The sequence below is a fragment of the Motacilla alba genome, chromosome 8 (genome assembly GCF_015832195.1).
Source record: "Motacilla alba alba isolate MOTALB_02 chromosome 8, Motacilla_alba_V1.0_pri, whole genome shotgun sequence".
Lineage (NCBI taxonomy): Eukaryota > Metazoa > Chordata > Aves > Passeriformes > Motacillidae > Motacilla > Motacilla alba.
In genome coordinates, this window is record NC_052023.1 from 28,212,221 (window position 1) to 28,238,638 (window position 26,418).

A 26,418-nucleotide genomic window follows, 5' to 3' on the forward strand; every position below is an offset into this window, starting at 1 on the left:
AGCCCACTGGCCAGCAGCTGTGCAGTCCCAGGTGCCCAGCCTTGCACCCTGCCAGAGTCCAGGACTACTGGGCCCAGGACTATCTGGGGCTCCATGGCAAGGAGATGGCACTCAGCAGAATAACACCACCAGGTGAGGACCTGGAGAAGGCCCTGGACACATCTGCTGTCCTGGCTCGTTGGCACCAGGCACCAGGGCTGGGTGAGCCTGCTGGTACCCCAGGATGGGGTATCTCAGCAAGCACACGGTGTAAGCTGGGAAATCCTCTGGACCAAGGCAGCCAGTGCAGACACAGGGAAGTGTGTGGTGCTTGTGGGATGCTCACAGGATGCTCGCTCCAGCAGAGCCAGTGGCGTTTGGGGCAGGCTGGCACTTCTACCCCCACGCACCCCCTTGGTCCCCAGTTCAGCAAGGCTCCTGGCTGCAGACAGGGTGGCAGTGGCACTGTGGCAGGCCAGGAGCTTGGCACTGACCAGGGTGAATAGGGGGCCAAACTGGGGCTGCAGAAGCCATGGCTGTGCCCCTCCTGGGAATTTGGGGAGAAGCAGGTTGTCATGGCTCCCCAGAGCCCACACTGGGCAGCAAATGGCTCGTTCCACTCCAAGGCTTCCCCCTTTCCAAAATAATCAGCCCAAAAAAGGCAAGTGGCAGTGAGGGACAAGTCTGGGAGAGCCAGCCCCTATGGCTCTCCTGTCACAGCTACCCACTGCTACTCAAAGGACAGTAGGTCGGGATGGGCCCCCTCCACCTCCCAGCCAGAGGTACATGGCTCTGGCCGCCCTGTGCTCCCTGGTGGCTCGTGCTCCAGCCCCGGTCTCCGTGAGGGCTTCTCTGTGCTGGGTGACATCTCAGTGGCCCTCTCACCCACTTGCCACTGGCTCTCCTGGCTGCCCTTGTGGATGAGGTCGGGCACGGGTAAGGCACCGGTAGGCTGGTCCCCGCTGGGCTCTAGGGCACCCGTCACACTGAGGACACCAGGGCACTCTGGAGGAGACGGGTCCCCCATCCCCAGCGGCTCCTCTGTGGGCTCAGGGTGAGCTGAGGGTGGTTCAGGAGGCTCCTCGGTGCCACTCCTCGTGCTGGTCCCCTCTGGCTGCGGAGCAATGAGCATGTCCTGGGGGGTCTTCAGGGCGCGCGGCGTCCGCTTCTTGGTGGTGGGGGGCGGGGGTTCCAGCCGGGGAAAGGCCTCCAGCCCCACAGCCCTGCAAGCACAGAGGGACAGCTGCATACCGCCCCACGCTGGGCCCCTCCAGCCTGTCCCAATGGTCCTGGCAGGGGGGCACACTGCGGGGACACTCACCCGTCCTCGGCAGCCGGCTGTCCCGTGCCCAGCACAGCGCCCGCGCCGGCGTTCACCTCCATGGCTCCCACGGCGGGCAGGCCGGCCGGCTCCTTGCGGCGCAGGAGGTCGTTCACCTTGGCGCCCACGGCCTTGCCCAGGTTGCGGAGGTGCTGGCTGCCAGCGGGCCGGCAGGGCTGGGGCAGGGTGCCCACCGCGGCAGGGACGTGCTGCGCCCGTGGCGCGGGTGCCGTGCCGGCGCTGGCATTCTCAAACATGCTCTGGTCCACTGGAGGGGGTAAAGGAACAGAGAGGATGTGAGTCAGGCTGGAGGGGGATCCCAGCAGGGCCAGCCCACCAGCACCCTGGGAACACAATTTTGGGGACTGGGAGGATGTTCCTACAGCCCTGCAGAGGTGGTGGGCAGCCAGGCTATGCCAGGGCTGCACAGGGCAGTGCATGCACAGGGGACCAGTGTGGGGCAAGAGAGGGAAGGAGTGAGCCCAGGGCCCCACGTTGGCACTGCCAACACACCGAGAGCTTCTCTTACCTGACACCAAGTGACTTGGGAAGCAGGTTGTGGAAAAAGAGAGAGCAAGCAAGCATTTACCAGGGGAAAGGCGAGGGACGAGGCCTGTCCCTTCCACACTGCCAGGTGAGGCGTCCTGCCAACCCCCTGCTCAGATATGCCATGCTACCTGAAGAGATGGGACTCACGTGAGGGTGGGTCCCTTGTCAGCCACACCCTGGTAAAGCCACAGGGCCTTCTCTCGGCACACCCATGGTGTGGGCTCTGCACTGCCCACCCCACCATGGCTCCCTCAGCTCAGCCCAGCCTGGGTCTCTGTGATGGGTGGCAGCAGGTGCTTGCAGAGGAAAGGGCTCTGCAATCAAACCCCACCTCTGAGCTACACTGGCTTCTCCACCATGTCTTCCCAGCAAGAGTCCTTGAAGCTGTGGGGGCTGCCCCCAGGAGTGTCAGCTCAAACCCCTGTGGCTGCCTCCATGTCAGAGTGGGTCTGTGTGATGGCCCCAGCTAGTTCCTGGGTGAGCCTGGTGCTGTTCCGGGGCCTCGCTGCCCATCAGCGTCCTCTGCCCAACTCTACCTCTGCATCCCAGGGGCACATACTGGGACAGAGACAACCACCTCCACATCCCATGGTACAGGCAGAGGCAGAGAGGAAGGGCTCCCAGCACCGCTCCAACCTCGTGGTGGGCTGGACTCTTACAGGGACTCCCAACTCACCGCAGGCCCTTTCCTCTGCATTCAGTGGCCCCACAGTCCTGCTGAACAGCGAGCTCCCTGCCTGCACCTGCCGCATCTACCAGCCCTGGGGTTCATCCTACAGCTATTCATCTGCACCAAGACAGCCACCCAGCAGTGCGTGGGCAGCTTCTCCTCCAGCCTGGACACCAGCTCTCGGGAGTCTGAGCAGCCTGACAACCTCTTGAAGAGCTCTCTTCTGGCTCCTCAGATGACTTCCAGCCCCTGAGAGGGACAGGCTGGCCAGCAGAGCCAGCATTATGGTCCAGGACAAACTCACTGCTTCCAAGTGCCAGCCTGTGCTCCAGCATGGCTACCAGTTGTGCTGCCCCATCTCCCCCACACCGTGGCTGCTCAAGACCCAGATCCAGCACAGCTCCCAGAAGGGCTACAGCTTCAAGGGGTTCTACTGCAGGCCCGAGGTCCTAGGGGAGCAGGAGCTCAAGGCACAGGAGGCTGCAGCCCCCGGGGTGTCCGCGCAGCCCCAGCAGCCAGGCGGCTGCCACGGGAGGGCACTGCTCCATCACTCCTGCCAGCAGCAGCATGAATTGTTTCAGGAGCAGTCAGCCCCTGCCAGCGCGCTGCTTTTGCCTACTCAACACTTCTGCCACCCTTTAAGAGAGGCTCTTCCCTATTTTTCCCTTCTCCAGCTGCCAAAAATTTCCCGAGCCCCTGGAAGTGCCGATTAGCATCTCTGCATCTCTGTGGGGAGCTCTGCAGATGCCAGGAAGCCCCTGCCACACTGCAGCTGTTGGATCAGCCCTGAGACAAGCCTGTGCTGTGCAGCGGCTGAAGGGCAAGACTGAAACACCTCTAATCCCAGCAACATTCTGGGCACCTTGCTCTCCTGGGAATCCTGGGGCTAGCACCACAAGCAGGGGTCCCACGGGAGAGGAAGCTTAGGCTGGAGGGGGTCTCTGCAAGGCCAGAGGATGCCACTGCTGGTGCTGGCACCCAGCATGGAGAGGGAAGGAAGTACAGAAAGAGAGAGTCAGTGAGAAGAAAGAGACAACAGAAAGCCTTGAGAAATAGAAAGATTTATTTAGCAAAAGCCAGTTGACTAATGACAACACCCAAGGGTTAAGTGCACTTACATTGACAGATTGGCTTCCCAGATAGATTCAACAGTTAGTAATATGACAGTTGTAGGAAAAGAAAGGACAAAAAATATAGCTATAAAACCCCTGTCAAGGTCCATAACAAAAGTGAGAGGCTAGAGAGGAGTCTTGGAGGCAGCACTGACTTAGAAGGGGTCATTTACATGTGTACACCCATGGTGCAGCATGAGGCTGGCAGGATCCCACCTGGCCCCGGCAGCACCCCCTCGGCCTGCGGGGCACCTGCCCCCGTCCCCTGTGGGCAGAGCGTGGGGCAGGAGCCTGAGGTCACATCTGGTCCTGACAGCCCCTCACAGGACACGGCCTGAGCTCTGTGTGTGCAGCAGAGAGGGATGGGAGCAGTGCCTCAGGAGATGGCTCCCCCCACCTGCTTCCTGAGGCAACCCAGCCTGGAAGAGACCTCTGGCCTGCTGTTGCTCCTCTTAGGCTCTCCCTTCATCTGCCCCGTGTGTGTACAGCTGAGCTCCTGCTGTTCTTTCCCCTGAACGATCCCTCTGCCCACATGGAAATCCCTGTCCAAGCTCAACCCTCCCTACCCTGTAAGTACCGTACCTGGTGCATGCTGTCATGCCCTCTTCTTCCTCCTAGCTGGACCAACCCCGCACCCCTTGCTTTCACCTTCAACTGCTGCGAGCTGGCAGTGGCACGTCGGGTCCCCAGCAGAGGGGCTGGCACACAGCTGTCCCCACAGCCGTGTGGGACAGGGCACGTGGAGGCAGTGGTGCCTAGAGGACAGCAGCACCACGTACCAAACAGCACCCTCTCCCACTCTGCAGAGCTCCTCTGGACACCAGGGCACTGCTGGGGACACTGAAGCACGTCCTTCTTTCCTTCCCACTAGACCCTCTAGCTCCTCAAGTCCACCCAGTCTTGTCGTGTGGTGGAGGGTGCACAGCACAGCTCGTGCTGACCCCGGGGGTCTCATCCACACGCTCCCCAGCAGCTCTCAGTCCCAAGGGGACCAGGGCAGAGAGAAGTGATGGACTTTCCTCAGCAGCCAGGCTAAGCCCTGGACGAGAGCAGGAGGTGGTGTCAGCCAGGGGTTTGTTGCAGGCAGATTGAGCAGAGACAGAGCTGGCGAAGGTGAGAGCAGCAAGGAAGCAACACAGCAAAGCAGAAGCAGGACAGGAGGGAGGATGGGGAAGAAGACAACTGTGCCAAATCCCCACCTCATCGAGCGCTTCCACATGAAGCAGGGTGGACATCAGGACTTTGGTTCATACCCCTTCCAATCTTGGCCTCTTAGAGGCTCAGCACCAGGCAGGTGATAAAAGTGTTTGCAGAAAAGGAACAAGCACTGGATCCCTTGGAGGCCCCCTCAGATGGCTTTCAGCCGTGAGTGTCTCGAGGGCTGGTGGGGGACCCCTGAGATCCTGAATTCACTTTTCCAAAGGGTGCAAACCAGAGGTATGATGAAGCAGCCCTGCAGACACCAGCAGTTCACTCCCCAATGAGGGCTGGAAGTGTGCTCATCCCTGAAGATGCCAATGCCAGCACTGCAGCTCCCAGCCTTGGTCTGGGGCAAAACAACTGCTTGGAAATGGGGGGGGTTTGTCTATAAAGCAAAGCAGGGAGTTTGTGGTGATTGGAAGTGCTTGAAAATGTGACTTGAGAGCACGAAAAAGGCTTTGAAACCTGGCAGCTGTGCCAAGGAGCCAAAGGATTAGATGATGAGGGGGAGGACACTCCACAGCTTGATGCTGCATGCCCTGGCTCCCTGCTCCACACTGCACTGTGCCTTCCTCTCTGCTCCACAGCCTGGCAGAGGAGCGGGATCTGCCTGCACGCCCTCCACCTGCCTTGCAATAGACAAACTCTGTCCTGAAAGTGCCACATCCCCCTGCCAACCACTACCTGCACCTGGCCAGCCTGTGCAACCTCATCTCACCCCTCCAAATCCTTTCCAGGCTCATCCCCACTGTCCCTCAATGCCTCACTTCTCACTCACAGACCCACTCTGACAGTGCACCATCACCAACCCTTATCTAGCATGGCGCTGTACTTGTCCCCCACCCTGCCCACCATGCAGAGAGTCAGACCATCTGCTCTGTCCTTGCTCACCAACTTGGAGCTGCCTTCTCAGTCCCTCTTGTCCCTGCTCACTGCCCTAGACTGCTCTCCCACCCTCCCAGCAAAACCCTTCCCCTGCTTTACTGCTTCCCCAGCAGCGGCAGAGGCTAATCCAGCAGAAGTCCCTTACCTCTGCCTGACCTTGACACACAGTTTGAAGGGAGACGGGGCCAGGGGGAGCACAAGGAGCTGTCAGCTCTGTCTGCTGCAAAGCAGGGATGCTGCAGCTCAGCACACAAGCCCACGCGTGGGCACGGCTCCATCCTCACCTCCAGACACTCCTGACTGGGCGCTGGAATCCTCCCGCTCCCTCCTCTGCCCCCCCTCCCTCTGGGCTGTCCCGTCCCTGCCAGTGCCACGGGGCTGCGGCCAGGGTCCTTCCCAGCTCCAGCAGGTCCTGGCTGCTCTGCACCACCTCCTGCTGACCCCTACACCGCGATCTCGTCCTCCAGGCTGTCGCCCAGGTCCTGCCTGGGCTGGACGTGGAGCAGGCGCGGCGGTTCCTCCTGGGACCAGGAGTCGCGCTCCTCGCTCTCGTCCGTGTTGGACTCGTACTCGGAGGCGATGCCCGACTCGCGGAACTTGATGAGCTCCAGGCTGCCCAGGGCTGGCTCCGGGGCGGGCGGCCCCGAGTCCGGCAGAAAGCGGTAGCACTCCAGCTTCACCAGACAGTCGTTCCTACCTATGGGGCTGCCCATGGTGCTGGGGAAAGCCGAGCTGGGGCCCAGCGACGGCGGGTGGGTGTCCTCGGGCTGCGGGGTGGTCGGGTCGCAGAGGACGGGGAGGGCGTTGGAGCGGAAGGTGATCTCCAGCAGACTGTCCTGGGAGCCTGCTGCAAGAGAAGGGCACGGCTAAGAGGCCCAGCTTGCCTGGGCATCCCCTGGCCACCACAGCTGGCTGCACGCTGGCCAGGGGAGGACAGTCTCGGGTCATTTGGGTATCAACCTCTCCACTCTTGCTGTTTTGAGGGCCTTATTTGGTGTCACTAATGCCAGGAGCTGCTTCTGGCCAACAAAGGGCCAGTTCTCCAGGACAAGAAGTTAACTGTCTTCCAGCCCAGCTCCTGCAGAGAGCTGATGGCCACATTTGTAGGAGAGGAAGGTCAAATAGGGGCTCTTGGGCAGGTATGGAGCTGGCCTGGAGCATGCAGCCACTGGGGAAAGCGGACATACAGCTGATGGAGGTAGGTGACTACCTGTCCATACAGCCCTCCCCAAGCCCCTTCCCATGCTGCATGCACGCACACACACAAGCCAGGCCAGAAGGGCACAAATATCCCTCTGAACAAAATAACTGGAAATGCACAAAAACCCCTAAGAAAGACACTTGCATGCATGTCCCCCACAGCCCTGGCTAGCTGCGAGGGGAGAGGAATGGGCGGCAGCGCTTACTGGTCGTGTTCCCCGCCAGCTTCAGCTCCAGCTCCTGCACCTGTTTGACCAGGAGTGAGATGTGCTGCAGCAAGTCCTTGTTCTGGAGCAGGAGCTGGTGCACACGAGCCTGGGCCTCCAGCCGTGCCGCTGCTTCTGCTGCCAGCTGGTCCTTCAGCAGGTGGACCTGGACAGGATACAGCGGGTGAGCACGGGCAGATGCTGCTCGAGGGCTGAGGGCTTCAACTTTGGCCATCCCTGCCCATCTCCCAGGGCTCATCAGCATCCCAACCCAGGATGTGATGAAGCAGCCATTCCCTGCAGGTACTGAAGACGTGATGGGGAGCGTGTGTGTGGTGTCACACCAGGACTCAGCACGTTGTCCCCTGGTCTTCCTGATGGAAAAGCTCAAGGCCAGGCGGGCAGCACTGGCTGAACTGTCAGTGGTGCACGTGAGCTGCAGATGTGCATGGAAAGGGCAGCCCAGGTGGAGAAAGATGGATGCAGCAGAGGAGACACGCTCGACCGACTGGATGGTGCTGCGGGTGTGCCAGGGCACAGCCGTGCAGCAGAGCTGGCCCTGGAAAAGCTGTCTTTTGGGGAAGCTTTCCCAGAAACTGAGTCCAGCCAGTGGCCTCTGTCGCAAGGAGGGGCTGGAGCACCACAGATGGCAGGCTCTGCTGAGGGGTGCTGGCTCTCAGGAGCGAGCTGGCTGCTCAGCCTGGCTCTGGGAAGCGACGCCTGCGGGGAGCCCACGGGCAACACCACCACTGATTTCAGCACAGCTACCTCTGTGCAAACACCCGTGTCCCCAGAACCATGCCCCCGTGAGCAGATAGCCAGGAGCTCCTGCCCAGGGCAGCTCTCTGATGTGAGTTCGAGCAGGGAGAACCCCAGAAACGTACGCTGCACAAGGGAACAGCAGTGACCTGGGGGCCACTTTGGCTCAGCACCCCTTCCTGGCACCCACCCACAGCTCCTACAACTGCTCCAGCAAGGACTGGAACCAGGAAAGCACAGATTTACAACTAAAAAAAAAAATAAAAATCAAAAAAAACTCCCAAAAAAATCAAAAAAAAAAATTCCAAAACAAAAATAACCCAAAACCAAAAATAACCCCACCAAACACAAAAGGCTATTTTACTGTGGCCTAGAAAGTGACCTTGAGGAAGAAGAGGAAGATCTCTGTACCTGCCAAGCTGTGAGCTGCTGCTGCAGCTGCAGAGCCCCTGAAGCTGCCCAGCTGGGGGCCACCTGCCCCCACGGATGGGTACCAGGAGGCAGTGCCAGCTGTGGAGCAGGCAATGCTGCCCAAATGCAGGCAGCAAGGTGGCACAGCAGTGTCCTTGGCAGAGCCGAGCTAAAGCAGCGAGCCTGGGAGTGACAGGAGACCAGGCAAAGGACTGGGATTTGCAACCTTCCGTGAAGCCAGACCAAGAGCAAGGGGTGCAATATTTTACACTTTAAGCAGGCACCATGGAGCCTTTTGGATTGTGAGCAGCACTATAGTTGGACAGACACAAAGGATTCCCCAATAATGCAGATCCCTCTTCCAGAGAGGAAAGCAGCTTGGCAGTCTGTGACCCCAAAAGGCCTGTGGGCTATGGAAGCAGCAGCTCAGCCAGAACTGATCAACAAATACTGATTTACTGATGCAAGAGGAGCAAAGCCATGGGGCAGCACAGAAAGGCTGCTGGAGCCCATCACTCAGGCCATGAAAAAAGTGGATGAATTGCAGCTAGCTCGGTGCAGGGTCAGGGAACAAGTAAAGCTCAGGTAATGAGTTGGATAAAGCAGCCAGAGCTGCTTCAGTGAGAAATAGCTGCGTGGAGAATGAGCTGCCAGCTGCACAGCCCAGGCACAGCAGTCACTGGGGCAGGGCGCTGGCGAGCAGGCAGGGGCTAAAGGCCCCAGACACCTGGTGGCAAGCACCTCATGGAGCTCCCTCCCCATGCAGCTCCCTGCCCTCAACGCTGCCTCCAGGCAGGAGACTCCAGCAGCCCCAAGGGGTTCAGTAGTGTGCCCCAGCCCTGCCACTGCCCCTGGGAAGGAACGGAGGGGAGAACCTGTGCCACGGCCACTTGTGTCTGCTGCTGCTGCTGCTGCAGGAGTTGCTGGAGAAGCTGCATCTGGTGGTGGGCAGAGAGGGGCGTTCCCAGGTCGGGCAACTGGGCAGATGAGGGCAGCAGCATCTTGGGTGATGCTGTCAGGATATCTTCAGGGTGGAGGCAGCTCTGCAAAACACCAGCGTTGAAGGTGTGATTCCCTGGCACTCACCTCAGAAAGCCACTGGGCACACATGAGCTTTGGCACGGAGCAGCCACGCTAAATACCCAGAAAAGAAGCAGCTGCATTCACAGCTAATGCACACTTTGCTGAGGGTGCTTACAACCTTTGGAAACAGTACTTTTTCAGTTTAAACAACAACCCACATACTTTTGTAGAAAATTCCTGAAAAGGCTGATGCTTCCCATGGGAATTTCCTCCGTATCAAAAAAGTCTTTTATTTTTGTGTTTTTGGTGGAAAAAAAGTCCCTATCAGCCCAGCCCCGAACCCTTTCCGTGTGGCTGCACATAGCTGAGCCTCGGCACAGCTCTCTGCCCTGGGCCCCAGCCAAAGGGCAGCCCTGCAGCGGCACACGGCTTTGATCCGGGAGCCGGGGAATGCTGCACAATCCCTCCCGACCCCCGGGCCCTCGGGATGCAGTCAGAGTCGTGGGGCTGGGGCCGTGCCACCCCCTGAGAGCGGAGGGCAGGGACCCTGGGCTCGGTGTGGCACCCACCTCCTTGCCCACAGCATCGAGGTCGGTGACGCCGCGGCTGAAGTCCAGGATGTCGGCTCCGGGCAGCGGCAGCTCCACGGCGTCGATGTCGGTCTCCTCGGCGGAGGCGGCCGCTCTCTCCACGCCGGAGAGGCGACAGGCTGCGGGAGCAGGGTCAGGGCAGGGCACGGCCTGCCTGCCCCCGGAGCTCACCGCGGCTCACCCGGGCGTGGGCAGCGATGCCCACCGTGCGTCCCCACCGCCCCCGTGCCACCCGCCCTCCGGCCCTGGCGGGAAGCAGGTACGGAGAGACATGGCTGCTCTTCCTGCTGCTGCTCGGGAGGAGGCTTGCAGCTAAAAACACACTCAGCCCCAGCACACCAAACCTGGGGAAGGGCAGCCAAAAGCCCTGATGTGGGACAAACGGGCCACCAAGAACAGAAAACACAGATAAAGCTGAAGAAAGGTAAACAAGAGATTACGAGAAAGAAAAACAAAAAACAGATGCTCTGAATTCCCCAGGGAGCTGCATATTGTGGCCGGGACATTGTGTGGAGGAAAACCAAACAATGACCGGTCCAGGGCAGCCCAATGATTAGGTCATCAGGATAGCACCGGTTCCAGAGGCAAGCAGGAAACCGCAGCCCAGCCCAGGCTGCTCCTGTTGGGGTGTGGGGGATCCAGCCCACAGCAGGGCAGGGCAGGGCAGAGCAGGGAATCCACGCAGAGACAGGCAACAGGACCTGCCAGTGTCCCACCTGGCACTGCAAGGGTTTGACTAACCTCTCATAGAACTTCTGCCTCCCCTCCAGCACAGGCAACGGTGCCAAGGCGCAAGGCTGCTCCCTGGGACCCTGCTCAGGGTGACAGGGCTGGACCTGCAGCCCCCCAGCCAGGCATCCTGCACCCTTTACCCACAGGGCTGAGAAGGAGCGGGGTCTGCAGCCTGCCTGCAGCCCTGACAGCTTGATGGGAGAGCACAAACACGGCTATGTCCATTCTGGGAATTGCAGAGAGGACACGAGGAAGGTATGCGCTCGGGGCCCCTCGCGCGGGAGCAGCGAGGGAATGTTTGCAGCGTGTGCAGCCAAGCACAGAGCAGAGCCCCAGGCACTGCTAACGGGCTCTCAGCAAGGGGCACGTCTGAGAGGATCATGGCTAACACCTAGAGAAGGTTCCTTGCTGGGCAAGATCCCAGCTTGAGCCTGGAGCACAGCAGGCCAGATTGCTCTGCAAATCCACTGCCCAGAGGTGTCAGCCATCAAGGGGCAGTACGGGAAGACAGCGCCTCTGTGAACCACCTCTGCCAGGCTCTGGGGGCCCCACGCCACCCCCACACCTCCAGCCTCTGAGGAATACCTGGGACGTCCAGGTCATCTCCGTTCCTCTCGCTGTCTGCGTCCTCCTGGCCGTCGGCGTTCTGCTGGGTGTGCTGCAGGCTCAGCTTGTGGCACACCTCGAACGCCTGCCCCACCGTCCGCACGATGCGCATGGCTTGGCTCTGCCGGGGAGGGGAGGGGACATGGAACTTCAGCTGGGCTGCCTCTGCATGGTGACCCCCCTCTCAGGGGTCCCTGTGCTGCCACAGAGTCTCAGATCCATGGGGTCCTGCCCCAGCTGCTCCACCCAGAGTACACCAGGACAAGATGCGCATCTTTACCTTCTTCTTGGACTTGAAGACGTTGCACCTGAAGACATTGCTAGACCCATCCCTGGCAATGTAGCTGAAGATCTTTAGGTCCTGGGAGTCATGAGACACATAGAATATCCTGCAAGGACAGAATGGAAGGGAGGATATAAGCATACACATTACCCACATTCCCAGGAGACTGCCAAGGCCACGACCAATGCTTCCCATGGCACAGGGTGCTGCAGATGCCCAACTGCAGCACCATCTCTGCTAAAGCCCATCAGAAATTTGTTTGGCAGTGGTTTTACCTCAGCTGGGAAAATTTGCCTGCTGATTCAGCAGCAGCAAACATTTTGCAAAGGCAGCACAGGATTTCTCTGCTCAGCCCCCAGGGACAGCAACAGCAGCCCAGGAGCCCTCCAGGGACTGAGAAGAGCAAACCCCACTCCTGGCCTGCTCACAGAGCTGGATGCCTTGCCCAGGTGCCTGCCACGCCCTCCCCAGCATGGCTGGGGGCCTCTCTTGCTCCAGTTTGGCCTCCCTGGGACAGACACCCCCTGCTTTTGGCTTTTGGGAAGAAGATGGAGGAGAGCTGGAGGCTTCGGGAAGCTCCATGAGCTGCCCTCGGCAGGATGGCGGCGGCTCTCCAGCGCCCAGCACGGTGCTGGTGTGGTGTGGGCAAGGGGCACAGCAGAGCCACGCAAGCCTCTGTCACCCAACAGCCTTACCTGTAGATGGGATCATGCATGACAAGCATTTTGTTCTCGTCCCAGGCCCATTCTTTTTTCTGCAACGAAAGAAGCTGAAAATGAGTACGTCAGATGCTGTCCTTGAGAACAAGGACAGGGCAGAGAGACAGTCCAGGGATATACTTGGGAAGCTCTTGTCACAGCTCTGCTGCTGCTCCCTTGCAACCCTTTGCCAAGTGTTGGGTCCTTTTGGGGACCGGCCACATCCCACATCACCTCCCCCAGGGCCCCCTGAGCCCCTCCTGCACCACACCAGGAGCGGCTCAGCCACCCTGCAGCAACATGACTCACACAAGGCTGACCCAGCCCATGCCTCCCCCTCCCAGCCCACCAGAGTTTCCCAGAAGTTCAAGGATGCTGCAAGGTCCCTGCACCAGGAGGGGAGGGGTTCTGCTGCTGAGGCACTGCTGCCCCAGGGACCAGTGCTGCCTACCTTCTTCTTCTTCTTCAGAATGACCTTCACGCCGTCCACCGACACGATGAGATTCACTTTCTTCTTCTTGATATTCTTGGCTTTAAACTCATACTGTAGGAGGTGGAAGAAAACACCTGAATTAGCCTTCCTGTGCCAGGACAGCCCCAGGGAGGGATGAAGAGGCTCCGATAGGAAGGGGCAAGAGGGACAGGGGCAGGTTGTCCTGTCTCCCACATCAACCTGTAGATCCATGCTAGGACAGGACTAGGGGTCTTTTTGCCCTGCAGTGTCCCCGCGCCCAGCATCTGGAGGAGCACACACCGAAGCAATCCAGCCTCTGGATGTGGATAATGCTTTACCCAGTTTAGGATGCTGCTGGGAATGTTAGCTCGTGTTTCAAAGGCACTTGGTCTGTCCCTCTGAAGGGCTGTGCCTCCCCAGAGAGGGACCACCACGCCCCCAGGGATCCGCAACCTGGCTGCGCTTGCCCCGCTGGCTTGTGGCCATTGCTGAGCTCTGGAAAGTGAAATGCCATTCTGAGTTGGGTATTTTTGGGCTCAGTATAAAACTGAAGATGATTGCTGAGGATTCTGTGGATGCCTCCAGAGGAGATGGGATAATGCAATTACCCACCTCAATTAGAAGTCACCGGACGGGAAAAAATCCCAACAGGAACTTCCAAAGATCAGTGACTAAACACAAAGCTCTGCTCTGGCCTGGGGAGAGAATGAGATTCCCCCAAATCCACCCACTTTGGTGTTTAGAGTGTTACAAGCGGGGAGAAGGCTGCCAGAGGAGTAGGCTAAATAAGCCATTTGGGCTGATCCTGCTGTGGGACTTTTGAGGAATCCCACGACTGGTTTGCCAGAGGTGCGGCCACATCAGGCACCTGATACGCTGGTCCCACTTGCAGGGAGCCGTGCACAGCCATGGGGACAGACTCTCTGTGCCCAGAAAAAGCCCTGGCTTGCTGGAGGCAGAGGATTTGCTTCATCCTCTCACCACTCTGGCAGCGTCTCTGCAGAGGGAGCGGTGCCCTGCCCGCAGCCCGCGCCAGCCTCGCTGTGACATTTCCAGCACCGCGTGATGCATCAGCTCTGGCAGCCAGAGCCAGCAGGCAGGAAAAGCTGCTGGCCCTGACCTGTGATCAAATGATAAAAGACCTGAAAGCACAATTCCTCAAAGCCATTTAAAGTGGCTGAAGGGGATGGGAGATTCAGAAGGCTTGGGAAACAGTGCAGGGAACGCAGCTCTGCCCTCCCCCAAGCACTGACCAGGCAAGCCCACCCACACTGGGGCTGAAGCCATGGTGATGGGCTGGAGAAAGCAGAGGTCAGGCTCCCACCGTGGCTTTGGTCAGCCTCAAAGCCCCCAGCACATCCCCACATGCTGCTTGCACGGCTTATTTCTCATGGAGAAGGGGGTCTCACCAAGGAACCCACCGGTGTAGGCTTCCAAAGGCCATCCCCATCATTACCAGCAGAGATGAAACTGCATTCAAGACCCCCTTCTTTGTGTCTTGTCAGGACACTAGACCAGTGCCTGGTACCGAACACTAAAGAAATGTCTTGATTTAGCCCTGAAGAGGTGAGCTTTGGCCTGACTACCTTGCAGTAATTATCCCAGTCCTTTCTGAGGCTCTGCATGTGATCTTCCAGGAGCTGCAGGCTGATCTGGAAGCGCTCTGCAGCATCCAGGGTGACTGCATGGCACCTTGGTGCTGATGCCTGATTTATTGGTCCTAACAAACCACTGATTATACACATTCATTTGCACTTTGGAGCTCCTGGTGCTGTGGGGTTTCTACTCTGGACTACCCCAGGTGGAACTGATGCGGGCTTGGAAAAGAGAAAAATATCTCAGGGTAAGACAGACTATTTTTAGTACGTTTTTTGAGCGAGTAACAGCCTCAGGACAGCGATGCAGACAGTCCAAGAGTTTTCAGCAAAGATGCTACCTAGCTCTGGCACATTTCATAATCATACAGAGCTCCTGGGAGAGCCTTCCACAATCCCTGGCTGCAGGCAAGGGATTCTGCCCAGGCTCACCCTGAGCTTGGCACTGGGGAGTGCTGTGGGAAGAGCTGCTGAGCCTCTGCCACTCGGAAGCCAAAGCCCCCTTGTGCCTGGGTCACGGCAAAACTCCAGCAAAACCCACTGGAAGCAAAGAAACCAAATTCTCAGAAGGACCGAGCAGACAGATTTGTTAAGCCCTTCCATACATCCAGGCCTTTATCCTGACACCGACTGGGGAGCCAAGCTCCTTTGCAAGCCTGAGCCATGTGCTTCGAGAGCTGCTGCCCATCGCAGCCCTTGCGGAGCTCATTAGAGCGCTCAGCCCAGCCGGCCCCGCGGCTCCCGCCAGCAGCACGCTGATGAACTCAGGCCCACCAGGGCTCTCAGGCAATGCTAATGGTGATTCAGTACCAAATCAGCCAGCAGGAGCGTTCAACAGGACAGCAAGTCAGCCCACTGCCTCTCACATCCCGGGGCTCTGCAGGGAAAGCGAAGCGTGCTGGGTCCCACGGGCCATTGCTGATTTTGAGGGGCTTCCTAATTTGGTCTAAGGAAATTCCTTAGTTCCTCTGAGTGAGATCTGAGCCACAGAGACTGCAAGGGGTGAAACCAACACCCTTCAGAAGAACACCTCTGTACAACTGATCAGGACCTCCCTGGCTTGGAGCTGTTCTTGACCACTACTCTGCCCAGGCACAGAGCTCTGTTGTGCCTGCCCGTGTTTGTCAACATTCCTCCTTCCGCTGCAAAACAAAGAGAGAAAGCTCAAGAGGGCTGCAAAGCCTCAGGATTTAGCTGTTCTTGCTGCTGGCAGGAGAGCAGAGGTGATGACGGCAGGGTTGGAAATGCCACCAAAGGGTCTCTGAGATGGTCTGCGCAGCCACAGCCACTGCTGCTGCACCCAAAACACGCAGGCACTGGCTGACCCACAGGAAAAGGAAACCCCCATGTTTTCACTGCCACCCAATCCTTGCTGGGAGTATATCCTGCGTTCCCAAAGATGTGCAATAGGAACACCTGTGTATTTGGGTGCAGGGAGCTGGGTGGCAGCCGTTCACCCCACACTCGCTGGGCACTGCACTGGGATTTGGTGGCTGCCTCAGGGGAAAAGCCACATTTCATGTGTGATTAAGCTCATCCACCCATGGCTCCCTCTTGGAGAGCTGAATCCTAGCCTGCAGCTCAATAAAGAACGGATACAGAAATAATTATCCAGCTTGAAATCAAGAAAGGAAAGAGGATTTGCACAGCATTCCCATGATCCCCTTTGGTTTCACACCATGCAGGATTTCACTGTACTACTTATAACCAATTAAATGCCGTAACAGAAGAGCTTTCTTAGCTTTCAACCCAGCCATTTTGCCCATCTTGGGTATGCTTCTGGACCTTTAAATATCTGTAATAATACGACAAGCTTGGATTAATTATATCAATTCTTGTTTATAGCAATGTGGCAATGCCAGAAGAAAGAGAATAATTAGTTTCAGGGAAATACACAGAAAATGGAAAAGGAAACAACAAAATCATCTGTTCCTGGACTTGCACAGCTCCACAGTTGGTCTCGCACTGAAGCTCTAAGAACTGCATTAAAATTTTTTAGGAAATACTGAAAATGGACATGTGAGATACAACAGTTAAAAAGCCCTGCAACTATTTGAGGAGAAAATCAAAGGTGGTCTCAGTAATGCGAAAGAAGTACAAGAGCACTCATAAAATGCAACCAAGTGAATAAAGATTATCCCTTAATTCTACCCTGCCCACAAAAAACCACATCCATCTTTTCAGATGGAAGAGAAACATCTACTCCATCAGAGCACAGGAGCCTTCCCATCGACCTCAGGTTAGAGGGAGTCTATTTTCAACATCTGTCTTTTGTGCAGAGGTCAGTATTTAAATAACTTTGGAAGGAAAAGAAGCCAGCTGGTGTATGCATCATTGCGCAACGCACTCCTACTGGCAGAGTATTAAAATTGCCCTTTCTGGAGAAGTGAGTTAACATATGTTGCTTAATAGAGAGCGCATGTAACCTTGTCAGCTTGGAGTAAAATTATGTATGAATCCGAGAGCGACGGGTACGTGTGAAAAGCAGGGAACACTCAGCATCCCTAGAAAGATGCTACCCATCCCTATCAGGCTGCTTCCACACAGCAGAAGTGAGAGAAAACTTGGAACCACAGGCTGCACGCAAGGTCAGGCAGATCAGGCTCTGAGGAGGAGAGATGATGTCTTTCTAGATCCGTCATCCCCCCACATTCACAAGCATCTGAAAAATGTTAACCTGAATTAAAATGCCCTCATTTCGTTCCAGCCCATCTAAACGGCCTCAGGTACAATTGAAGTCTGCCCACTAGCACTCTCTGTAAGCGAGGGAAGGTACCAGGAATGCTTTATGGTCACATTGTGGCAGCAGAACACAAATAAACAGAATATCTTTTAAAGGAAGTTTGCTCTAAGTGCATCGAGCTGCCCCTGTCCCCATCCACCCTCTACCCCCCTCCTCAAAACAAAACAAAACAAAAAGAAAAAAGAGGAAAAAGGTTACAAAAGCTTGTACCTTGTATTGGGGAAAGAGCGGTTTTTTGGGAATTCAATTTCAACAGGGAAAACGCAATTCCCACAAAACTCAATGCTGCTCTGCTAGCTCAGGAGGCAGGAGACGAAAATCTGCCACAAGAAAAAGCACAGAAGAGGATGCAATTTTTGCCAGAAAGCTGTATTTCTGTGCGTTTATGCAGAAAGGACGTGGAACTGTGGGCAAAGCTGGGTCCCCCTGCGGCAGCTGAGCCCAATGCAGAGGGCTGGCTGGGCAGGACCCGCTGGCAGCACCCTCAGCTCTGAGCTGCCCTGCCCCTGGCCGTGCCCCCCAGCTCCTCCTGCAGCTGGCTGGCACAGCAGCTCATAAAATACCTCATAAAATACCTCCCGAGTTAGATTTTAACCCCGGGTCAGCCCGGGCTAATGACAGAGCGGCGCTGCTTTCCCAGCACTCGGGGGGAGGAGCGGTGCTGGGCTCTCCATGAAGAATTAACTCATTACAAAATGACAGCCGGGACCGAGTTCAATGGGCACAGGCTCCACGGCGCCGGGAATTAACGGCTGGGGGAGGCACGTACCTCACAATTCCTGCTGCTGGAAATGGGGAATGACAGCAAAGCTCAGAACCCTCCAGGAGCTCCCCAGGAGGGAAGGCTGAGAAACCTTGCTGGGATCCTAACAGCCATAATTGGGAGGAATGGCAAACGCAGCTCGGTACAGGGCAGGAGGATTTCGCTTTACTGAGCCACACAAAGAAATGGCAGCAGCCCCAGTGCCCTGGAATGACTCAGAAGCCACCTGTGGGCTGTGCAGGAACAGGAACCTGCGAGGAAAAGGCCCATTTTTCCTGGCCAGGGGTGCCAAACCACCCTGGGGTTGTGCAGGGAAAGCAAGAGGAGCAGGAAGGCAGCATCAGCTTCCCCCGAGCCCTTGGTGGGGTAACCAACACCCTGAGCTTGGCTCCGGGCTCCTGCCAAAGCACCAGGAGCAGACTGCAGCCAGAACAGCTCTTGCCTTCCTTTTTCCTTCTGGTTAACTGGAGGAGAAGTGTGCCTTTCAGTAAACTGAAAGAAAAGAGCATTGGAGAGAAGGGAATGATTTTAGATACAGCTTTGGATTAAAAAAAAGTAGCAGACAGATATAAGCTGGCCAGAAGCAGCCCTGCAGGTCAGAGGAGTCGCAGCCACGCAAGCTGGGACGCTGTGTGGTGTCCAGCAGCCAGCTGGGCAGGGAGCAGAGAGCCAGAGTCCTGCCAGGGGGTCCCCAGCCAGGCACGCAGCATCCATCACTCCCTGCTGCTGCAGCCTGCTGCCCCCAAAACTGAAAGGCACCTGCCAGCCTGCCCTGGGGAAGCAGCAGCAGGTGCGAGGGGATGAAACGGCTGGAAAGCAGGGCACCTCCCAGGAGGGCAGGCAGCTCCATCCAAAAGGCATTTCTGAACAAGGCTTCAGAGTATCTGACAGTCCACTGCTCTGGGCCGCGCTGCATGCCCTCAGGGGACTCAGGCTTGCTGAAGGGGAGCACACTGAAATACCTGCTCAGCCTACTAATGTGATCAGCAATAAACACACTGAAAGCCATTTTTAAAACACTGCCAAGAGTCCTCCTACCAAAGTGCTGTGCTGCTGCCTGTGTCTGAGGACTCCCATGGCCTTCACTGTGGGATCCCACTGCACCCCAATTCCTCTGTGCATCTGTAAATCTGGCCATGACTACGCCCACGCTCCACACACAAGCAGGGCACTTGCCATGGGATGCCAACAGCACCTCCCTGCTCCCTCCAGGAGCTGGGATACAAAGATGAGAAAAGCAGGGAAATTTGGGGATCTCCTCAGTGTGGTCATTTTGCTTGGGCTCCCTGCTCCTGCCACCAAATGTGAGGACAAAACCCACCTGTGGCACTCACACTTGGAGCAGGGATGGGTCCCATTGTGGGGCACAGAAACACGGAGATATCTGGGGCCAGGATGAAGGTTCTCAGCCACTCCATCGGCAGACTGCCAGCATGGCATGGCCAAGCATGCTGGACACCTCTGCTTCCCTGATAGTTTGGGTTTAAACTATTCCTCAGGATTAAATTTCCAGTGTCCTCCTGCCTGCACCCCACTGCTGGTGGTTTTAGCACGAGCTGGGCTTAAATTTAAGGCCACAGTAATTTCGAAGAGAGGAAGAATAATGAAGCACTGGATGCTTGTTCTTGGGCTTTATGATGCTTTTTAAAACTCTTCCACAGCTCCTTGGAGTCTGCATTTGCCCATATGGGAAATGCAGCTCTGAGGTACATGTGTTTGTCTGAAATAGATGTGATTTTGGTTTGCACTGACAAGGTCAGTGCCTATTTTCCCATCCAAATTCAGGTTTAATTTTGGTAGCCGTCTGTGATGGTTGTGCGTACCGATGGGTATAAATGGGAATCGGACTAAAAATACCCATGTTGTGAGAGCAGTAGAGCAAAGTTAAAGTTTGCTGCTTCAAAACCACCCCGGGATTGCAGCATACCCATCCATCACACAAAATATGTTTTCCAATAACATCAAATGCCTCACAATAAATGCCTTCTGCTCGGTTTGCTATTTCCTCCCAGAGAGCTGCCTCCATCCGCTTCCTCCAGCCTCCCCTCACTACCTCCGAGTTTCACAAGTTGAGGTGGCAAACTGGGACACACTCACGAGCCATCTGCAGGAGAAGCAGCTTCACAGGAAGCTCAGAGACATCAGAAGTGGTAAGAATGAAATCAATATCAGTCACAGGGTTAAATGGAGAAAGCTAACGGGCAACAACTTATGCTAACCCTTTCTTTTGAAGACTTCCATTTGCAAGATGATTTGCCTCCCTTACAAGAAATCCTCAGGCATTCCATACCTCTCTGTGCATTTTTTTTTTAAACACCCTTAAATCAGAGGTTCAAAGGAGGCCTGAGGCACACCAGCAGCTTGCTGTGTGCCACGGAAGCCCACGGGGGATGCAGCAGCAGCGCCGTGTCATGAGGGATGCAGGTGCTGGAGCAGGAGCACACTTCCCAGCTACATCCCTCAGCTCCACCAGCAGCTCACCAGGGCCACCAAGGTCCCTGTGCAAGTGTTACTGTTCATTCCAAGGGGGCTTGACTAATACCAAGCTCACGAAAGAAAGCTGGGGACTCCAGCCTAGCCGTATCATTTCTCGTCCAGCCCGGGCATATCCAGAGACAACTCTGAGTGGGAGCACTGCCTGTGGGCTGGGAAAAACAGCACCTCTCAGCCAGGCGTGAAGGTCAGCGGAGACCCTGCAACATACTACCCCCAGCCTTGGAAACATCTCCAAACTCCATCCAGGAATCCAAGGAAGTGGCAAGAGCAGGGGCTGGACCCGCGTGGGAGGCGGCAAGGCAAGCTCCCCCCTGCCTGCACACGCTGCCATCTCTGGAGACCACAGCAGGGTTCGAATGAACCGGTGTGTGGGTGCGCGTGGCATACTGGTCAAACTGGTTATAGAAACAACAGCCGGGCTTTGAGCTGCTTCCTGCAGTCAAGGAAAACAAGGACAGGCTCTGTGTGCATCTGCAGGCACCGCTCCCGCTCTGCTTTTCACGGCCCGGGAGGGAGAACACAAGAAATGAGCTGTACACGTTTTAATATTTACCACCTGCTGCTAGAATAAGCAGAAGTGCATTCCTTGGAAAGCCCACATCTGACTGGAATTTGTGGTATTTTTAATTAGACATGCATTGGTTTGACCTATGCGGGCAGAGGCAGCACAGGCTGTTTGGTGCAACCACCCTTTGAAGAAGGTGAGGAACTACAGGAGCCTGGAAATGGCTTCTGTTCCTCCAGCCCAGAGCAGGTTTGAGCCCCTGTACTGGAACAAGCTTGGCTTAAAGAGCAGCTCTGCCATTTGCAGCACTTCAGTCATGCCCCTTTACAGCAACCCCTGATAAACTCCTGCCCCTCTCTGGCACCAGCCAGTCCTGATGCCTCAGGGACCCCAGGACTGAGCAGCACAGGCAATGTCCAGCCCAGCACCTCCCTCCATCTGAGAAGGAAAACAAAATTCCTGTGTTTAAAATTAGCTTTCTCCCCCAAACGCATCCCTTCAAAGATAGACCCCGCCTCAAGGCAGCTGAGGTAATCCCTGCCCACATGGATGGGTCTGAAGGCAGGGTTGATATTGTAGAGGAGCACAAAGTCACCCCAAATCTACCCTGAGGGCAGGTGACAAAGCAAGGGGCAGCCTAAGATACCCACACAGCACTTCAGAAAGGTGTCAGCTCAGCAAAGCGAGCCAAATCACAACACGGTGATATTTATGCTCCAAGTTGTGAAATACAGGATTTATTTTGGTTTTTTTTTTTTTTTACTGCTCACCACAGAGCTGCTCTCCCACTGTTGCATAAAAAGCTTGAGTAAGAGCAGTTGAGAAGGCAAATGAGAATAGCCAGGCAGAGAAGCAGGGACACGCCAAGGAAGGCAGGCTGGTAATACTGTAACCAAATCAGCAATTATGAAATTCAGACAATTAATAAAGAATGAATGAGCAGCAGCATTAAACACTTGGTGCATCAGAAACAAGCCAGCCCTGTGGGGCTCTTAAGATGCTGGCGGTGCTCAACAATGTTTCTGGGTTGTAACTGGAGAAAAGAGGTAATTATTCATATCACTCTTGCTTCACAGTCCCTATTTCAACAACAACTAGTGCAGGTATTAAAACCCATTCACTAAATTCTACACGGTAAAGGCAACAAGAATAACATCCTTTAAAGTGATTTAGACAGAATCACAGAAAAAAAATTCCAAGTAATAAATTTTAAAACAAAATAAAAATTCCACCTAAAAGTAATTTTAGGTGGAATTAGAAAAAAGGGGTTGAAATCCACCTCAGCAGCAGAGCCTCAGATGAAGCAATGAGAGACACAGGACAGAATGCCACTGTGAAGGGAGAACAGCAATGCTCACTTCTATGCAGGACTGGGAAAAAAAAAATAGAGTATTTGCTATCCAGGCCAAGTGCACAGGAATCTGGCATCTACTCATTTCAGGATGATTTTATATGGCATTGGCCAAGCAGCCTCTCACAGGAAAAAGGAACAGAAGCTGCATCTGCCAAGATGCAGAAATGTATCCTAAAAAGACCCTGGAGGCATTGCAAAGTGACAGCCCAGTTCAAAGGGCACTGTGAAGACAGTGTGCTCCTGGGCAACGTGCAGCAAAACAGAGAGGTGACATTATCTCAACCCATGGCACCCCTGAAATCACTACCAACACAACCCATTCCTACGGAACTTCTTCTGCTTTATCACACACCCCAAAGAAGAAACAGAAAACAGGTCAGAAGAAATCAACAAGAACATGAGGCAGTTTCCCCAGACTCCTACATCCCAGAGGTTAAAACAAACCCTCTGTATTTGGCTTATCCACAGAGCAGGCTCAGTGGGCACTTGTCCACAGCCCAGACGTGGCACTTGGGAAGAGCTTCCTCACATCAAAGGCTCTGACTTTAGGCAAATGCACAAAATCAGCTGGCTAGGAGTTGAAGTTGGATCCACTCAAACCACAGAAAGACAGGTCTTTTGCACAGAAAGCTCAAAGGGACCTGCACCCCGAGTCACACTCACCAACTGCTTCGGCCAATTATTCTGGATTTCTCTTCTCCTTTTAGATAATGTGGATTTCTTAGCATGTAAGTAGAGGTCAGCACAGATGTGCTCTTTGTGCTGGAAATACACACACATCCCCCAGGTTCCCAAGGATCAGGGAATGTTTGAAGGAATCCAGACCAGTCCCATCCATCATGTTAAGAGGGAATAAGAAAATGTCATTGGAGCAAAGTGCTAAAACAAAACTGGAGGCCTTGGAGACATAAAAAGAAAAGAGATTGCTCTCTCAGATGCATATCACTACTGCAATCCAACAACAACATGAAAACATCACAGACCTGGCTGTTTCCTCTTAAAGAGTTAAGCTGAAATTAAAGCATCTCTGCTGAAGTCTCCTGTGGCAAATACACACTTCAGGCTGGCTTTTGCAGCTTCTGCTGGAACAGATCAGCAGTGTCCATAAGCAAGCCCATTACATGGGGAGCTGGCTTGGTTGGGGATTTTTCCCCATCATGTTACACTCCCACTGCTGAAAACCAAGCGACACATTAAGAATCACTGGGATCCTCATGCTCCATCAGGGAAGCCTGGCCTGAGAAGGAAACATTTTCTACTCTTTGTCTAGAGTCTTCGCCCTGGGTAGACTTTACTCCAGATGGGAAAGCGCGTGCCTTCCAAAAATCCCAGCTGAAGCAGATCACCTACCAACTATCGTCTGCAGAGACACCAGAGCAGCCACAGTGCCACGTGGAGGAGCAGCCTCCCTGTGAGGTGACAAGGAGCAGGCAGGAGGAGGCAGGGGATCTCCAGGGATTTCAGCATGCTCCGTAGGCTCCAGCCTCCTCTGCTGGGATGGGAAGAGCGCTTGGCTCCTTTTCCTTGTTCTGGGCAGTGCTTGCTCCTTCTGCTGCTCTACAATAGATACATCCTTTCCTCCCACTCCCTAATTAAACTCCCATTCCACAGACCAGCTCACACAATAGATTTTGCAACCTCTCCTTTTAACCAGCTGTGCTGCTTTCCTCTGCTCCCGCACAGGGCAGGAACACCGGTGACACCCCAAATCCCTCTCGCCTTGCAGCAGTGACACCCAAAATCCTTCTCACCTTGCAGCAGTGACACCCCAAATCCCTCTCACCTTGCTGCAGGAGGTGGGGCAGGCTCTGACTCTGCGCCTCCCCGGGGCACAGCATCCCTTGGAACACTTTCCTGCTGCACCGAGCCAAAACCACCGAGAATTAATTTTAGCAGGGAAGAAACTGGGGCACGTGGCGTTTTTTTGGAAGGCTGCAGCCCCGGGCTTTTGTCTCTTTTCTGAGGTGAGGCAGCAGAGAACACCACAACAGATTAAATTAAAGGGTCCTTGGCCTTTGAGGACCAGCAGGGAAGCACAAGAGCAGAAAGGATCACACACAAGAGCAGCACTCAAAGCTGACTTCAGTTTGGTTTGACTTTAATTCAGCCCAGTTCCCTGCACAGGGATGTCTCCCTCAGACGGAGTCTGACAAGTCACAGCCTCCCTGTGCCTCAGGTTCTCACCCATAAAATGGATACCAAATATTGCTCCACCCCTGCTTGTGAGCTTCAGTAACTTTTTGGTCTCCTTTTCTCCTTTCACCATGGAGCGAGAGTGAGGTGTTGTCTCTGGACACACTCGAACCCGGCTGGAAGACGTGGCTGCCCAGAATAAGGCTGCCTGCATCTCTCCTGCTCAGGCCCATGCAGCATCAGCACTCAGCACCATGGAGGATTTGGTCCCACTCCATCCCAAGAGTAAAATGTTGCCATGATGGCAGAAAATTGACGAGAGCACTGATTTGTTAAAAAACATAGGAAAAATTCCTGTTGTAGTAAATAAGAAGGGGAAAAAAACTCCAAATGAAAGCAATGCCAAGGGTGAGAGAGGAGACAAACTCAGGGAGAAGGTCCAGTTCTTCACTGCACTGCCCAGATGCTGCTGAGAGGTGCTAGGACGAGTCACAGAGCCTTAAATCAGCCAAACCTCAGCACACCTCTCCCAAACTTATTTTTTCTTATCAACAGCCTCTCAGGTAGCCAGGAGCTTACTCCTAGGCACAGGTAGAAATTTACTCCAAAATGCACAGGGAAGTGCAGATGGCTATCTTCACCATCAATCTTCCAGCAGCAGAAGAGACTGTCCCCACTTGGTGACAGTGGTGGGGCTGCTGTGCACTGAGCTGGGTGTGTGACAGCTGGTGACACTGCACACAGCCCTTTCCCACAGTAATACCTTCAGCAGAGGTTTATGCAAGCCTGAGGCTCAGGCCATCAAAGGCAGCTCTGTCACCTTGCAGAATGATATCTGAGGATGATGGCTCTGTAGGAACTCTTTGAACCCTCACAAACAGCAATCACCAGGGCTAACACGACCCCAAATCTCCCAGAACAAGCTGCAGACCTCCTCTCCTTGACAGCCAGGCTGAATCCATTCATGCCTGGGAGGCAGAGTGTGCAACAAATCCTCTCTAGGCAAGAGGAAAAGCCAGAGCAGGAGAGCCCCATGGGCAGCTCCCGTGGCATCTGCAGTCCCACAGACTCCTCGTGTGCCGGGGCTCCAGGAGCAGGGTTTGCAGCTCCACATTCCCCTGCTTCTCGTGCAGCTGAGCCCTGGCACTGGGCTCAGCCTGCTGCCCTGCCAGAACCATCTGTGCAACACAGGAAGGAGCCAGGAAAGCCAGGGATACCTGGCCAGCACGCTGTGCCCCACAGCTAGTGCAACCCACCAGTGCAGTCCTTCAGAGATGCTTGAAGGACCATTGCTGGGGAAGAACGAGTGGGAAGCAGGAGGAAGAGGAGGAAGCACAAGGACACACAGAGGATGGACATTGGGGCAATGGCTTTTCATGCTGGCCATGAAGTTAGAGAGGGTGAGAGCCAGCAGAGCATTCCCGGGCTGGGAAGGAGTGACAGCAAAGGTCTGCCCTCCCGCCACGCTCAGGGAGCCTGGCAGACAGCATTCCCTCCCCTGAGCTCCCTGCAGACATCTGCCGATGGATGGCTCAGACAGTGACTCAGTGGGAGCACGGTGGGGAAAGCCCCCAGGCAGGGAGGGAGATGAATCACAGGGAGACACCCCAGGCTCCCAGAGAAGGAGCAGAGTCCAGCCCAGGCACAGGGAGGGCAAGGATGTGTGCCAGGCTGGAGAGGACAGAAGGCACTGCTGCCTCCCAGCTTCTTGCCAGCAGCTCCAGTCCTGCCCCGGGCCTGGTGCCTATTTGGCTTCCAGTCCTCTCCAAGGCACTGGGCTGGCTCCAGGCCAGCATCACCCACCAGGAATGCTGCTGCCTGTGCTGGCACGCCGGGTGCCAGCCGATGTGTCCTGCCAGAGCCCTGCCCGCGGGACACCGGCCCAGAGCAGAAGAGCAGAAGAGCTGAGCTCCTCCTGACACAGGAGGCGAGGGAAGACCCCACGTGGCTGTGCCTCCTGGCTCAGGAGCTTCCCCAAACCACGCTGCCCCACCTGGTTAGGGTTTCCCTCATCCTCACTGGCTCCACGACTGCGCTGTCCATCCAGCTGGGAGCCCCCTGCCCCAGCCTGGCCACCCCATCCTATTTTGGAGCCTGGCCACGAGGGACACGCTGCTGTCGCAGGTTTGGCAGAGAGCTCTTGGACAGAAC

The 26,418-nt window shown here is 55.6% G+C and overlaps 2 protein-coding genes across 6 annotated transcripts in view; one reads left to right on the forward strand and one right to left on the reverse strand.

Moving 5' to 3' along the window:
* Positions 1–144: 144 nt before the first annotated feature.
* Positions 145–26,418, reverse strand: part of LOC119703937 (nitric oxide synthase 1 adaptor protein) — a 41,169-nt gene continuing 14,895 nt past the window's right edge. Inside the window, exons 3-12 of one of the 5 annotated variants that reach the window (XM_038144457.1) lie at positions 12,676–12,768; positions 12,222–12,280; positions 11,524–11,632; positions 11,223–11,364; positions 9,885–10,024; positions 9,168–9,335; positions 7,123–7,288; positions 6,414–6,563; positions 1,301–1,568; positions 145–1,202 (exon numbers count right to left, since the gene is read on the reverse strand). In XM_038144457.1, the coding sequence (XP_038000385.1) occupies positions 710–1,202; positions 1,301–1,568; positions 6,414–6,563; positions 7,123–7,288; positions 9,168–9,335; positions 9,885–10,024; positions 11,223–11,364; positions 11,524–11,632; positions 12,222–12,280; positions 12,676–12,768 (1,788 nt within the window). In that variant the 3' untranslated portion in view covers positions 145–709. Of the gene's footprint in view, positions 1,203–1,300; positions 1,569–5,977; positions 6,564–7,122; positions 7,289–9,167; positions 9,336–9,884; positions 10,025–11,222; positions 11,365–11,523; positions 11,633–12,221; positions 12,296–12,675; positions 12,769–26,418 lie in introns of those variants that run through there. The other 4 variants (XM_038144456.1, XM_038144455.1, XM_038144458.1 and 1 more) reach the window with 4 other exon arrangements.
* Positions 1,575–3,717, forward strand: LOC119703938. Its single transcript, XM_038144460.1, is given in 3 exon segments — positions 1,575–2,630; positions 2,633–2,765; positions 2,767–3,717. Coding segments are annotated over 3 exon segments (1,101 nt in total). The 5' UTR covers positions 1,575–2,128; the 3' UTR covers positions 3,233–3,717.